Here is a 15500-nt window from a genome sequence, read left to right as displayed (position 1 = left end):
TGGCCCCCGGCCGCCGCGTCTCCTGTGGTTCCCCGTCAGTGAGGGGCCCGAGTGCCCAAAGTGGTGGCTCCCCTGCGTGGGAGGCCCGGCCTCGGGGCTCTTTGTCCTGTCTCGACTCTGAGCCTCTGCCCCCTGCACAACGGGCAGCTTCTGGGGCCCGTCTGCAGGCTGGACGCAGGGTCGGGGGCGGGTGACACCCGTGAGGCGAGCGCAGACGGCTTGGGTTCCCTCCCTGCGCCTCCAGTCAGCATCCAGACGGGGCCTTGGGTCAGCTCTGACCCAGAAGGGGGGCTCGGGACAGCTCTGGCCTACAAGGGGAATGACCCCGGGGGGCTGAGTGAGCGCGGGCCTGGGTCGGTGTGTCCCCATGGGAGGCCGGTAGGAAGGCCGGAGGGCTTTGAGGAGCAGTGCAGAGCCCACACCTGGCCCCCTAAAGCCCCTTCTGCTCCTGCCCCGACCCAGGGGGCTGGCTCAGGCCAAGAGCGTCGCTGCTGGGTTCGCGAGGTCTAGAGTCAGGGGGACAGGAGGGGCCCCCACCCCCCGCCGAGCAGACCCGAGGGACCCAGAACCCAGGTCTCGGGGGGTGGAGGGGAGAGGGCTTCCGGGAGCCCAGCCGTGGGCCTCCGTCGGCCCCGAGGGCTCTTGGAGCTGTGCTCCAAACCCAGGAAACAGAGACGCCGCTCACAGATGTGGAAGTGAGGTCATCCCTTTGGACTCCGTTCAGTAACTCCAGGCAAGAGAAAACAGACCCGCCCTGGCTGCCTCCAGGCCCCGCCGGGCTGTGAGACTCGGTTTGATCCTCGGCCCACCCCTCCGCCCCCAACTCCTCTCCTGAGAGGGGCCGCTCTGCTCCCCCCCCTTTCTGGAGGGCTGGCACGTCCGCGTCTGGGGGAGCTGGCGTCCCTTAGGGCAACTGGGGCCCACACGTGCCCCCAGTGAGGCTCTGAGCCCTCCCGCCCTGCCCGCCCCCGGGCAGCTCCGGGCAGCCGTCGCCTCCCGTGGCTGCAGCCTGGTTCCCACAGCATCTGCCTGGCTTTGTGCCCTTAGCCGGTGCCCCGTCTGTTCTGCACAGACCCCGCCTCTCGAGGGCGCAGCCATGCCGTCCCCACCGAGGGGACCGGGGCGCTGTGCGCCTAGGGTGTGAACACCTCCTCCCGAGGACCTGGGGCCTTTCCCCCCGACGTCAGGGGCTTGGTGGGCCAGCCCGCTCCTCATCCCAGGTCTTCTCTGCTTCTGGAAAGCGGGCTCTGGGCTCACCCTGGAGGGAGGCGTGGGGAGCAGCCCTCGGGCTCCGGAGGCCCACACGCCTCGCGGGAGAGTCCCACCTCCCTGCCTGCCTATGGGCTGGGCCCACCGTCATTCTCCCAGAGGGCGCCCTGGGGTCTGGAGGCCTGCAGGGGTGTGTAGGGTCTCTTCTCTGAGGCTCAGCTTTCCCATCTGCTCAGGAGGGGGTGTGGGGCCCCCACAAGCTGTCCGCCCCTCCCAGGAGTGCAGTGGAGGGTCCCGCGCCTTCTCCGCCCCGTGCTGAGGGCCTGTCTCGCCTGTGCCCACCGCTGGCCCGTGAGGCAGGTCTGACTGGCCAGAGGGGCCGCGGGTCCAGACTTTCAGAGTCAGTCTGCGGACGAGGGCCCAGGCCTGCGACCGGCGCTCGGTGCTTAGGGCCGGCTCGGGTCTCGGGTCTCAGGCTGGTCTCCTAGGCAGCCCCCGCCACGGTCTCCTTGTCTCCCGGGGGACGGCCTGTAACCTCCTGCAGCAGCTCTAAGTGTCATTAAACTGCACGGGCCTGGTGCGCCAGGGCAAAGGCTGCTGCGGACAGAGAGGTCTGGGAAACCACGCCCTTGAGAGGCTCTGAGGCGTCCTGCGGGGACCACCTGCTGTAACCAGCTCACCGCCCCTTTGTCTCCCTGGATCTAGGAGCTGCACTGGCACGGCGCCCGGCAGGTTCCTGGGTGGAGGAGCCCTGTGGGCACAACCCCAGCGGGTTCCTGGGTCTAGGGGCTGCGTGGGCACGGTCTGCCCTCCGGGCCGGGCCGGGCCGGGCCGTCTTCACACCCCTGTCCCTCCCCCGCAGGTGGAGATGCTAGAACGGAAGTATGGGGGCCGCCTCGTGACCCGCCATGCGGCCCGCACCATCCAGACGGCCTTCCGCCAGTACCAGATGAACAAGAACTTCGAGCGGCTGCGCAGCTCCATGTCTGAGAAGCGTCTGTCCCGCCGCATCGTGCTGTCCAACATGCGGGTGCAGCTGTCCTTCGAGGGGCCCGAGAAGGCGCACAGCTCCTTCTTCGAGGGCAAGCAGGTCTCGGTGACCGACGGGGACACCCCGCTGGGCTCCCTGGGGCCGGCCGAGTGTGGGGATCTGGGCCCGCCGCCCCCACCTGCCCTGCAGGCCCCCGCGCCCGCCGGCGACTTCACGGACGCCATCACGGAGCTGGAGGACGCCTTCTCGCGGCAGGTGAAGTCGCTGGCCGAGTCCATCGACGACGCGCTCAACTGCCGCAGCCTGCACGCCGTGGAGGGGGCGCCCGCGCCCGCCGCCGAGCCCTCGTCCGGCCTGCACGGCGCGGAGCAGCGCCGGCTGGACGAGATGACCGCCTCCTACAGCGACGTCACCCTGTACATCGACGAGGACGAGCTGTCGCCGCCACTGCCCGCGGCGCAGGCCGGGTGCCGGCCGTCCAGCGGCGAGTCGGACCTGCGGCTGCGGGCCGGAGCCGCCGCCCAGGACTACTGGGCGCTGGCCCACAAGGACGACAAGGCGGACACGGACACCAGCTGCCGGAGCACGCCGTCGCTGGAGCCGCGGGCGCGCGTGGAGCACCTGCCGCTGCTCACCATCGAGCCGCCCAGCGACAGCTCCGCCGACCTCAGCGACCGCTCGGACCGCAGCTCGCTCAAGAGGCAGGGCGCCTACGAGCGCGGCCTGGGCGGGCCTCAGGGCAGCCCCAAGCACGGCCCCCACGGTCCCCCCAGGGGCCTCCCCCGGGAGGAGCCAGAGCCGCGGGCCCGGCCGCCGCGGCCCCTGGACGCCCACCTGGCCATCAATGGCTCGGCCAACCGGCAGAGCAAGTCCGAGTCGGACTACTCCGACGGCGACAACGACAGCCTCAACAGCACGTCCAACTCCAACGACACCATCAACTGCAGCTCGGAGTCCTCGTCCCGCGACAGCCTGCGCGAGCAGACGCTCAGCAAGCAGACCTACCACAAGGAGACCCGCAACAGCTGGGACTCGCCCGCCTTCAGCAACGACGTCATCCGCAAGCGGCACTACCGCATCGGCCTCAACCTCTTCAACAAGTGAGTGCCCCCAACCACCGCCGCCCGGCCTGGCGCGGCGGGGCAAGCGGGTCGTCGGGCCCCAGGGCTCTTTGAGCAGGCCGGGTCTGCGTCCCCGTGGGCTGGTCAGGGAGGAGGACCCAGGCAGGCCCGACACCCCGCGGGGCGTTGGGTCCGTGGCGTGGCTGCCATGCGGGGCTCTGGAGAGGGAGCAGGTCGAGGGCGGGAGACTGGTGTGTAACACAGGCTATTCTTAGTGAGGCTGAAAATAGCCCTCCCTCGGAGGGGACGCTGGTGGCTCTGGCTGCTAAACCTCGGGCCTTTCCTCTCTGGATCTGGTATCGCTGGCCTGGTGCTGGCCTCTCCGGGGAGGGGGCACATGGAGGGGATGTGGCCAGCCTGCCTGATGGCTGCTGCACTGTGGGCCCCCCCACCTCCTCTTCCAGACGGCAGTGGGGGGACGTGGGGTCACGCCCTGCCCAGCTGGGGCACGCGGAGAGGCCTATCCCGAAGGGCGGCTGTGGGGAACCGCGGGGTCACACCCGGGCCCCTGGGGGCAGGGCGGCGTCCCTGGCCCTCGATCTGCTGAGGACCATGCGTCCCAGAGCCATCGTGGGCACCTGGGGAGCCCTTGAGACTCCGTCTGCCCCCAAGCCATGGCCGGAACGCTGTGTGAGCAGGGAGGCCGTCCTGCACTCTGACCCAGGAGCCCACCCGCCTGCTCTGGGCCCCGCCGGTCCCAGGGCATCTTGGACCCTCCTGCGGGAGGCTAGGATGACCTGGGGGGCCCCGAGGTCCCCTTGTCCCCAGCAGGCGTCATGTACTGACCCGGGAGTCCCGGCCGGGCGGAGAGGCAGGGGCCGGAAGAGCTGCCAGCCTGGCCCAAGCACCTTGGTCCCTGGACTCCTCCTGGCGCTGCCAGCCCTCTGCCGCAGGCCAGGCAAGAGCTGCCCCGCCGCCCCAACCCCCCCCCCCAATGTCTGGTCCTCACCCTTCCTTCCTGCGTGTCCCCCGTGGGTGTGACCTCTGTCGCAGCGGCCTCGTCTGTGCAAGTCATGGTGTGTGAGCTGGAGATGAGCCTGCGTGGAAGGAGCTTGGAGAGAGCCGGGCACACAGACTCCGGCCCGTGCCTCCCTGCCATCCTGGCCCCCGCGGACGTCCCCTGGGCGCGGGCCACGCACGCTGTCCTGCTCTGATGCTGCCACGCAGTTTGCTGCTGGTGGCCGGGCCCAGGGCGCCCAGTGGCTGTTTGTTGAAGTGGAGCCTGCAGCTGGACATGGGGACCCGTTTCCCCACACCCTGGACGGCACTCAGCCCTGTCTCCAGTCCAAGTGTAGAGATAGTGTCTCTTGTTTCACTTTCGATCTGCCTGTCTCCTTCTAAGGTGGAGCATCCGTATTTGTGTCTTTTGGCTGTTTTGGTTTTTCCTTCTACAAAATGCCTGTTTCTATTTTTTGTTTATTTTTGTGTTATTTCTCTTTTTGATTTCCTCAGTTCATTTCAGTTTAGTTCAGTCGCTCAGTCGTGTCCAACTCTTTGTGACCCCACAGACTGCAGCACGCCAGGCCTCCCTGTCCATCACCAACTCCTGGAGTTTACTCAAACCCATGTCCATCGAGTCAGTGATGCCATCCAGCCATCTCATCCTCTGTCATCCCCTTCTCCTCCTGCCTTCAATCTTTCCCAGCATCAGGGTCTTTTCCAATGAGTCAGCTCTTCCTATCAGGTGGCCAAAGTATTGGAGTTTCAGCTTCAGCATCAGTCCTTCCAATGGACACCCAGGACTGATCTCCTTCAGGATGGACTGGTTGGATCTCCTTGCAGTCCAAGGGACTCTCAAGAGTCTTCTCCAACACCACAGTTCAAAAGCATCAATTCTTCGGCACTCAGCTTCCTTTATAGTCCAACTCTCACATCCATACATGACCACTGGGAAAACCATAGCCTTGACTAGACGGACCTTTATGGCAAAGTAATGTCTCTGCTTTTTAATATGCTGTCTAGGTTGGTTCGATTTCCTAGCGGTTCTTTATATGTTGTGGCTCCTGATCCTTTGTAATTACAGAATGTTTTCCTGTCATTGGCTACCTTTTCTTAAAACTTATGAAGTAGAATCCTTGTACTGTTAAGATCTGTCCTTATAAAGTGTCCAGTTTAGCGGGTTATAATTATACATCTTTTAACTTTGTTTATGCTTTGTTGGTTTAACAGAAGTTAATAATTCTTTTTTACATTTTTTCTTACTGAGATGTACTTGGCACGTAAGCTAGCTTCCGGCATACAACACAACGATTCCCTGTCTGTCTACATATGTGGTCAGTTTATCAGCGTCCTCTTTGTCTGCTACTTTGCTTTTCTGTGTTTTCTTTAGAGAGACTCCACCCCAGGTCATCACGTAGGGTGAAAGTATTTTCCTCAGGACTGCCGTAGTTTTCTTCTATATCCTTTAGTACGTCCGCCTGGTGTTTGGTTTGGAGAATGGTACCCGGTGAGGAGTGTAGCTTTTATTATTGGGTGGAAGTTAGCTGGTCGTTCACACACAGTTTATTGAAGAGTCTGTCCTTTCTCTGTTGACTTGAAGTCCCGCCTGATTCCTCCGTGAGCAGGGTCTGTGCTGGGATCCTGCCGCTTCCTTGGCAGACACTCGTGGAACACCTCCTGCAGGCCCAGTCCTGTGCTGGGGGCCTGGCTGCATCCGTGAACAGAAGAGAAGATCCTCGTGAAGCTCCCTCCATGCCCGTGGTCAGGGGCTCTGTCTGTTCCTCTGCCCACATCAGGCGTTCAGTTTTATGTGCTCTCTTAGGGCAGAAGCCCCTCTTTTGTCCTTTTAAACAGCAATCCTGGCTCTTGTCGGCAGTTGCTCTCCCACACCGATTGTGGAAGCAGCTCGTTAGGACTGTGGAAACCCCTGGTGGACTTTCCATGGCAGCCCCTTGCAACTGGGGGGCCCCAGCCTGTTACACGTCGAGGGGCAGAGGTGAGGCCAGGCCACAGGGCGTGCGTTAGTTCAGATTGCCGGTGATCACAGTCTGTCCAGCTGCCCTGGCTGAGCCCAATGCAGGGGCTCGGCGGCCACGTCCCAGGACGGGCCCAGGGCTGCAGAGCCTGCTGGTGGAGGGGGGTGGCGGGGCAGAGGGGGTGCATGGCTGCCAGACCCCAGCCTTGTGGCCGCCAGCTGCCTGCCTGGAGCCTCCCCGGGCCCAGAGAGGGCTGGTGGTCCGACCCTGTGCGGGGCCAGATGCCCCGGGCAGGCCCTGGAGCCACCAGCAGGAGGGCAGCGGAGCGCAGAGGTCCTGGTGGGCCCTGCCCGAGGCCGGCCCCGCCCCAGGAGGCCTGGCCTTGGCACCGCAGTCCTTGCCTTCCGGCCCGGGCCCCGCCTCAGCGCCCCCGCCCGCCATGTTCTCCCTGCGGCTCTCCCTCCCCCAGGCCCTGACCCCCCCTCGCCCCAGGCGGCCTGGACCCCCACACCGGGGTCGCCTGGAGTCCGAGTGACGGGTCCCGAGCGGCCGAGCGGGGAGGAAACAAGAGAAACCTGAGACAGGGAGGCCGGCTGGCCGGGAGGGTCGCCCCCGGGGCCACGCCGTCCGCCTGACGTCCAGATATGCCTCCAGCCCCAGGGCCGGGTCGTGTGGGCTCCTCCTCCGGTCAGCACCGAGCCCCGTGAGGGGCAGGGCGCCCGGGAGCACGCCTGGGGCAGCTGGGAGCCAGCGGCATCCCCCGGGCCGGGGACCCAGGAGCAGTGTCCACTGCTGGCTCCTCGGGGTGAGGGAGTCCTCCACTCGCCAGCCATGTGCCGCCTGGGCCAGGAGACCCCCGACCCCCCGCCTGACCTCTGGCTGCAGCCCCCGTCCTCGCGGTTGCTGGGAGCTCCTGGTCTCTGCCCCAGCCTGCTCAGTCCGGGTTCCTGTCCCACAGTGTCTTCTGACAGCTGCCCAGTGGACGCGCCTGCTCTCACCTCCGCTCAGGCCGAGAGCCAGAGCCCTCTGGCTCACCCGCGGCTTCACCAGCGCGAACGCCATCATTGCTGCCCCCAAACTGTGTCCTAAGCTGCCCGAGTCGCCCCCACTCCCGCCCGACTGCCAGGGGCTCCTAGCTGGAACCCCCAGGGCAGGCAGAGGGCCCCCAGGGTGCATGCCTGCCCTATTCAGAGCATGCCGGGCCTCTCATCCCCGCTCCAGGGGGGACAGACAACCCCAAGGGCTGCCTTCCGACCCCAGCCTCCTCCCCAGACCCTACTCTGAGCCCCGGAGAAGCCTCATGCCCTGGGATCCTGCAGAACCCATGCCCATCACAGGGCCTCTGCATTCGCTGTTGCCCCCACGAGGAGGCTCCCCCACGCCTCCGGTCACTCTGCCTCCCTTGTAGGAGCCCCTTCCGCCCTCGCCTGACACCCAGACAGGGGGCAGCAGCGGTCACGCTGGGCGCAGGGCTGGCCCGGTCCAGCCCCACCGTCCGGAACGCCGCCTGACAGAGCTGGCATGCCTCACTTAAACTAGGGGCGTCCCCGTTGCACGGAGCTGCGAGCTCCTGATTCGGGGCGGCGGGGGTACCCGGCAGCCACGATGCTGGGTGACCTTGGCGTGTGAACACGGGGAGGAGCAAGCAGGGCAGAGAGGGGAGCTCAGGACGCCCCAGGGCAGCAGCAGGAGGCTGGGCCGGACCAGGGCACGCGCCAGGGCGTCAGTGGCCAGGGTGGCCCCGGGGGGAGGGTGGGGGCACCCGGGTAGGGGAGCCCGGGCCTGCCCTCCCGCCGTTGCCACACAGGATATGAGCCCAAGGATGCCAGGCCATCTCGGAAACCCAGGTTCTCTGTCCAAGCTCCTGATTTCTAAACGTTGGCGACGGCTGGACTTGCTTTGTTAACGTTGTGAGGGTGTTACCAGACCGTGGGCTCCCCTGGGGGCGGGGGCCGGGGGGCCGGCAGTGAGGCGGTACCAGCCGTCCGCGTATCAGCACCTGTGGCCAAGTGGGAATGGGGACCCTGGGCCACCCCTCTGCGCCAGGACCCAGCGGCCCCGCGGGTCGCTCTCTGCCAAGCTCGGGCACAAGGCTGATAGCAGGGTTCCCTCACAGCCAGAGGCCGGCCCGCACGTAGAAACACGAGGTCTGCAGGGTCTGCCATCAGCATGCGGCCGCAGGGAGCCCCGGCTCTGACCGCCATGCCCCCAGAGTGCCCCGCAGAGGCTCCAGGCCCGTCCAAGGCTCCTGCTTTCCCGCTCTATTTCTTCCGATCACGGGCGCCTTCCCGTGAGGTCAGCCAAGCTGGCACCAGGCCCTGAGGTCCGGGCCGAGGGAGCGGCCTGCTGGCTCACTGCCCGGTCCCCAGAGGCCCCCGGGTCCCAGGGCAAGTGGACACTCAGCCCCTTCCCGGGCCTCCAACCGCAGCGGGAGCCGGCTCTGGGCCTCTGTGTCATCTGGTGTCGTGGAGGTTTGTCCTAAACCTCCAGGTTCTTACCTACTGTGTGCCACGTTCCAGGCGCCCGCCCGTGTTAACACACCCGTCCCGCAAGGGTGGTCCCGGCTCTGGGAGGCCACGCAGCTGTCAGGCGCCTGGGCAGTGGGGGGCGGCGTGGGGGCTGAGCCAGCGTGGGGGGTCCTCGGGGTGCCGGCCGTCCAGCCTGTCCTCGGGTGGTCAGCGTGTGCTGGGCGGGGCTGCTCTGTGCATGCCCCTCGCTGGCCCAGGCTGGGCTCGGGACTGGACGGTCCCAGGTGCCCCGGGTGGTGGACTCAGGCTGGGACAGGACCGGGTGCTGCGGGGGCGGGCGCGCCCAGCTGAGCCTGTCTCTCGTCCCCCAGGAAGCCCGAGAAGGGCGTCCAGTACCTCATCGAGCGAGGCTTCGTGCCCGACACGCCGGTGGGGGTGGCCCACTTCCTGCTGCAGCGCAAGGGCCTGAGCCGGCAGATGATCGGCGAGTTCCTGGGCAACCGGCAGAAGCAGTTCAACCGCGATGTGCTCGAGTGAGTGGCCTGCCTCTCCCAACCTTCCCCCGACGCACAGGGCCCCGGGCACCTCCAGTGGGGCGGGGGTCCCACCACCTCTCCCCCAGACACACGCAGAGCCTAGGCACCTCCAGCCCCGTCCAGCAGGGTCAGCCCCACCCCTGGTCCCGTGGCCTCCGTGCTGACGTCCTGCGGTGCAGCGCGGGCAGCCGGCCCAGCTGGGGCCCCATCCTCCTCCCTCTCCTGCCAGGAGATGGGGTGATGGTCCACCAGGCTGGCAGTCCCAGACCCTGCAGAAGAAGGGGTTTCCAGCCCCTGGCGACCGCTGGCAGCTTTGAGAAGGCTTGCCTGCACCCCCGACCCTCCCCCAGTCTGTCCTGAGAGGAAGGGCTCCGTGTCTGGGGCCTGTGGTCACTGGGCGGGTGCTGTGTGCAGGCCCTGTCCTCACTTCACCCACAGGGGGTGGCGGGGTCCACAGCCCCCTCCACAGACGAGGAGCCAGAACCAGCAGTAGGTGGCTCAGCGGGCGCCCTTGGCCGGGACCTGGGGCACGGCTGCAGGCCTGCTGTGGGCACCCAGGCCCCACACGGGGTGGACGAGCTGGCCGGTGGGCCAGGCACAGGGTCAGAGCAGGGGAGAAGCAACCCCGGTAACGGTGGCCGGGCGGGCTGGCCACGTGCACACGCCGCTCTGGCACCCCGGGGGGAGGCCTGTTTCACAGGTGAGCAGACCCAGGCTCTGGGGTAGGGGGTTCGGCCCGGGTGCCCCCACGGGCACACACACCCATGTACACACGCAGCTTTGCACTCGGTCACACGCCCACACCCTGGAGAGGCAGCCTGTGCCCCGGCTGCCCCCCCCACAGCCCCTCCACTCCGCCCACCACCCCCCCATCGTGTGGCTGGTGTCCCCTCCCCTTTGAAACCAGGGAGGACCCGTCCAAGGAGCGCTGATTCGCTCCTCCATGAACAGGGCCCAAGATGACCGTCCAGCCCAGGCCCTGGCCTGCAGCCGGCCCTTGGCCCACCCCCCCACCCCCCACCCCCACGCCTCAGGCCGCTGCTGGTCTGTTGGAAATCCGGGCATTGTTCTCCTTAGATCAGAAAATAGTGGCGGCCTCAGGAAGTAGCAAGACCCCCCCCCCGCCCCCCGCAGGCATCCTTCTCAAATGCTGGTCAGCAGACCGTCCCGTGGGGCCCCACCCCCTCCTTGCCCTGCTGGCCGAGCATGCTCGGAGCATGGCCCCAGTGCACGGGGTCCCTGGGAGTGGACACCAGGACCTCTGCAGCCCCACCAGGTGGTCGCTGCAGGGTCCCCCGTGCAGACCCACTTTCTCTGCTCAGGGGCCCAGTCAGGCTAGGGGCGGGGCCGTGGCCAGAGTCCCCTGCCCCCCGCGGGCTCCCCGGCTCTGCCCTCCTTGCGGGTCAGCGGGTGGGAACGGCACCACACCCCCGGACGCCCCTCGGAAAGGCCTGGGAGAGCCTCCCTCCAGGCCTCCCTGCTCTGAGCCCTCGCCCCCGGCGGGAGGGGGCAGGGGCGCTGACCGGCCATGGGCTCTTGTTCCAGCTGCGTGGTGGACGAGATGGACTTCTCCGCCATGGAGCTGGACGAGGCCCTGAGGAAGTTCCAGGCGCACATCCGGGTGCAGGGCGAAGCCCAGAAGGTGGAGCGGCTGATCGAGGCCTTCAGGTACGGGCCGGGCCGACGGGGAAGCTGTCCCCTCTCAGAGGCCGGGGCCCCAAGGGCAGAATCCCCCTTCAGAGTCAGGTTGCCCCTCCTGCGTGCCAGGCGCCATGCGACCCAGTGCTGGAGCCTGGGCCTCGGACGCTGGCTCCCGAATCCGTCAGCGTCGTCACAGGGCGGACGCTCAGAGACACAGAGAGCCTGGTTCTGACACCTGTGCCCCATGCCGGCCGTGTGACCTTGCGCTGGTCACTTAATCTCTCTGTGCTTCAGTCCTCACCAGCAGAGGGGGAGGATGATGGCGCCCACCCTGGAGTGGTTGGGTGGGTGAACCACTCGGGATGTGTGGGCATGTTTAGCCCAGCGCCTGGCACCCCAGAGAGCCTGTGAGCAAGTCCCTGCAGCCCTCCTTCACGCTGGGACTGTGCGCGCTGCTGTGGGAGGCCCAGCCCCCTGGTCTCTGCGTGGGTGGTGAGGCCGCAGAGAGAAGGTCTCACACAGCAGAGACCCCAGACCCTGGTAGGGGAGCATTCCGACACGTCCATCCAGGAGGGCTTCTGGAAGGGGCAGCCCTTAACAGGGGAGAGAAAACTGAAGCCCACATTGTCTAAGCTCTGATTACTGCTGCCTCTGAGCTCAGGTCGCGGTTCTCCCCCTGGTTCCTCTTCTCCATCCCTGCCCTACCCACCCAGCCTTCCACAAGCGCGCCAGGGGAGGGGGCTTTGGGAAGGCGTGGGGGCGTATCGGAGGCTGTGTGTTAGCAAGGCTGTTAGTTCAGCTGCCACAGCAAAGGTGTCACAGCAGCAGGCGGCTGAAACCACCCGGAGGCGGCCGCCCTCTGAACTGCAGCCCTAGGCTCCTGTCACCTGGGGTCCCCAGGGCAGGTCCATCTTCACTCCGGTCGGGGCAGAGGGCGTGGAGGGCCCACCCCGCCTTTAGGGCACAGCCTCCCATCAGCTGGCACTTGGAGGGGGCCCGGGGATGTGGTCCTCAGCCCCAAGCAGCCAGCCACCATCCAGCTGGGGGGTGGGGGGGACTTGACTCACTTGGCCAGCAGACAGGCAGACGGGCAGGGCCAGCTCCGCTGGTCGGGGGTCCCTGCCGTGTACCCGAGGCAGACACAGAGTCTCTGAGATGGGTGCCCAGCCTCGGGTGTTTGCAGCCGCTGATGGGTGAGGGGTGGGCTGGCCTGCCCCGGCTGAAGCCCCGCCCCCCCAACCCGCCCCAGCCAGCGGTACTGTGTCTGCAACCCCGGGGTGGTGCGGCAGTTCCGGAACCCCGACACCATCTTCATCCTGGCCTTCGCCATCATCCTGCTCAACACCGACATGTACAGCCCCAGCGTCAAGCCCGAACGCAAGATGAAGCTGGAGGACTTTGTCAAGAACCTCCGCGGTGAGCCGCCCCGCCTCGCGGCGTCGGGTGGGGGTGGCCGGTCCCGGGGCTGACGTGAGCTCTGGTCTCCCAACGACCGCAGGGTTTGGGCCCAGGCCCGGATGCCGGGCCAGAGGGCGGAGGGGCCGCAGGCCGGGAGCCCGGGGCCTCTGAGCACTGCCGCTCCCCAGCCTCCCGTCTGGCCTCCCTGTGGCCCATGGGAAAGCTGGCTGTGAGCTGCGTGCTCCCGGTGACCCAGGAGCTCCGGGGGCTCCGGTTCCTCCTCTGGTTTAGTGCCTCAGCCATGGAACCGGGGTCTCTGCTGTCTGTGAAGCGAGCCCGGGGGCAGAGGCTGGGGGAAGACGGGGCTGCCAGGACACAGCTGCCGGCCGGCTGTCCAGGCGTCCGTGACCTGGCGGTTCCTGCGCCTGTTTGCTCCGCCGCCCCAGCACGACGGGGACGGGTGGCTGTGTCCCCCTAGTTCCCAGGGCGGGGGCCGAGCACCCCGGAACCAGGAGAGCAAGCTGCTTGGCTCCGTCTTGGGAGCCTGGGCCGTTCCCACCGAGGGAAGGTTCAGAGAGGGGAGGGGACTTGCCCGAGGTCACACGGCAAGTGAGAGTCGGAGGAGGCAGGAGCCCCAAGGCCAGGCCAGCGCTTCTGCATGAAGCACACGCCCAGCTCATTCTTCTTAGGGGAAGGTGTCCCCACCCAGCCACACACACACCAGACACACCTTTCCTCTGAAATCGCTCAGCTGCCTAGCAGGCCCAGCAGCCCGCGGCTCCGGGAGTCCAGGGAGAGGTAGGAGAGGAGCCTGGACACCTCACAAGCGGTGTTTTGCTTTTACTGATAATTTTCTTTGAATTTTTTTATTTACAAATATGTGTATATACATATGTTTACTTTTTCATGCATTTCAGTTTTGGCTGCGCTGAGTCTTTGTTGCTCTACGTGGGCTCTCTCTAGCTGCAGTGCACGGGCTCCTTCTCGTAGTGGCCTCCCCTGTGGCAGCTCACGGGCTCTAGGCACACGGGCTTCGCTGCTCAGCAGCATGTGGGATCTTCCTGGACCAGGGATCGAACCTGTGTCTCCTGCATGAGCAGACGGATTCTTAGCCACTGCGCCACTGGGGAAGTTCCTTAAACTTACATTTTGGATGGGTCCTGTCTTCACGTGGTTCAGAAACCAGAGTCACGTGACCCAGCAGTCACCCTGCTTGGAATTTACCCGAACGAGTCGGAAACTCCCCTCTGCACAGAATCGCACGCCTGACTCACAGCTGCCCAAACCAGGAAGCCCCCAGCTGTCCTCCGGTGGGCGCACGAACCCTGGTCCATCCAGCCCGTGGGCTGTCACTCAGCGCTGCAAAGAAGTGAGCTGCCGAGTCTGGGAAAGACGCGGAGGGCCCTTAAACGAGCATTGCCGAGTGAAAGCAGCGCTTCTGCAAAGCCTGCACGCAGTCTGATTCCAGCTGCATCACATCCTGCGGGGGGCGAGGCAGGAGACCGGTGGGGGGCGGGGGACGGGCAGGGACGCAGAGAGGAGCCCAGAGGGTGTTCGGGGCGGTGGACGGCCTCTGTGTGATGATGTCACGGTGAACACGTGTCGCTGCGCGTTTGTCCAGACCCACGGGATGGACACCACCACGCGGGAAGTCGCGCGTGACCTGTGGCCTCTGGCGACTGGGGCATGTCCGAGTTGTATGCGAACACGCCACTCTGATGGGGCTGCTGATTGTGGGGGAGCTGGGATGTGCTTTCCCCTCAATTTTGCTGTGAACTGGAAACTGTCCTGGAAAAAGAGCCAATTAGAAAAAACCCGGGAAGTGCAGAAGGTCCACCGCAGGGCCGCTCCCCTCCCCGGAGGCCGTCCGTCGGCTCTGAGTCCCGCTGTGCCTCCCAGAGGTCCCCTGGGAGCCGGTGCAGACACGAGTGGTTGGCTTCAGCCCCTTCCACTTGGCACCTCACTCTTGGGTTGAGGCCCAGCCATAAACCTAGGGCCCTTTACTGCATCTGCTCACCTCGATTCTGCGGACACACAGTCCTCCCTGTCCCGGCGTCCCCACAAGGATGGCTCGGCCAGTTCCCTGATGGGGCACACGGGTTCATTCCCTTCTCTGGCAGTCTGGAGGCAGAACCATGATGCATATCACGTCCCAGGGGGCAGACCCCTGAAGGCACTCTGTGCATCTGAGGGTCTGTGACATCAGGGCAGGGGCGGGCGGGCCCGGACGGCCCCCCAGAGGGCTGAGCTGTCCCACTGCCGCACGCCACCCCAGGAGCCTGTGGGCCGAGGGCTGGGTCGCGCATCTCTCCTGAGCTGGCCTGGGTCTTTCCGGCACCACTTCCAGGGCCATGTAGCAGAAAAGGCATGAGTGTGTCATCAGAGCAACCCGGGTTCAAGTCCCAGAAATGGGACAGCAGCCACTCAGACCCAGCGAGCTGTCCGAGAGGGAGGAGGCTTGAGCTGCCCTTGTCCCTGAGAGGTTGCTGTTCTCTGGGGGCCCTGTATCATGGGGGAGGGCTCCTGGCTCAGAGAGGCTCGGTGTCACGCTGACAAGGGGCCAGATGAGGACATGGGCCCGCCCCACAGCGCTGTGAGTGGGATCAAGCAAGGCAGTGTTTATGGAGCCCCCCGGGTGTGGCTAGAAGGCCCCTCCTCGCTAACCTGGGGCAGAGCTGGCCTGGAGCTGGAGCTGGGCTTCCGAGAACACGGGTCACGGGCGGGACCTGTCCAGCAGCTGTGGGCCGGGAGGCCTGTGGCTCAGCGGGAGACGGGCAGGGATGCCGCTGCCTGGACGTGGTTCAGACACGGTGCCTCAGGGTGAGCTGGCCGCTGTCCCCTCCCAGGCGTGGACGACGGGGAGGACATCCCCCGCGAGATGCTCATCGGGATCTACGAGCGGATCCGGAAGCGGGAGTTGAAGACCAATGAGGACCACGTGTCGCAGGTGCAGAAGGTGGAGAAGCTCATCGTGGGCAAGAAGCCGGTAGGTGGTCTCTGTGCCCGCCGCGGGGGGGGGGGGGTGGGGACCACCCAGGCCCCCAGGAGCCCCCCAGCCCTGCAGCCCCGGGCCAGCCCCCGATGCTTCTGGAGCCTGTTCCTCCAGTCAGGACTGGTGAATTACATCACCTTTGGGGCCGTCTAAGCCACTTCCCTCTGGGTCCCTCCGAAGAGAACCTGAGGCCTTGTTTGAGCCGGTGGCTGGGACCGTGCAGTGACTC

General features: G+C 66.1%; 1 protein-coding gene across 8 annotated transcripts in view; it reads left to right on the top strand.

The window, feature by feature from the left end:
- IQSEC1 (IQ motif and Sec7 domain ArfGEF 1) overlaps positions 1–15500 on the top strand; it is a 141576-nt gene that overhangs the window by 111998 nt on the left and 14078 nt on the right. For all 8 annotated transcript variants that reach the window (XM_043443446.1, XM_043443443.1, XM_043443444.1 and 5 more), the window contains 5 exons: positions 2072–3300; positions 9076–9237; positions 10786–10908; positions 12131–12297; positions 15126–15265. In XM_043443446.1, coding sequence (XP_043299381.1) covers positions 2072–3300; positions 9076–9237; positions 10786–10908; positions 12131–12297; positions 15126–15265 — 1821 coding nt within the window. The remainder of the gene's footprint in view (positions 1–2071; positions 3301–9075; positions 9238–10785; positions 10909–12130; positions 12298–15125; positions 15266–15500) is intronic.

The sequence above is a fragment of the Cervus canadensis genome, chromosome 22 (genome assembly GCF_019320065.1).
Source record: "Cervus canadensis isolate Bull #8, Minnesota chromosome 22, ASM1932006v1, whole genome shotgun sequence".
Taxonomy (NCBI): domain Eukaryota; kingdom Metazoa; phylum Chordata; class Mammalia; order Artiodactyla; family Cervidae; genus Cervus; species Cervus canadensis.
This window is presented reverse-complemented; position numbering and strand designations above follow the sequence as displayed.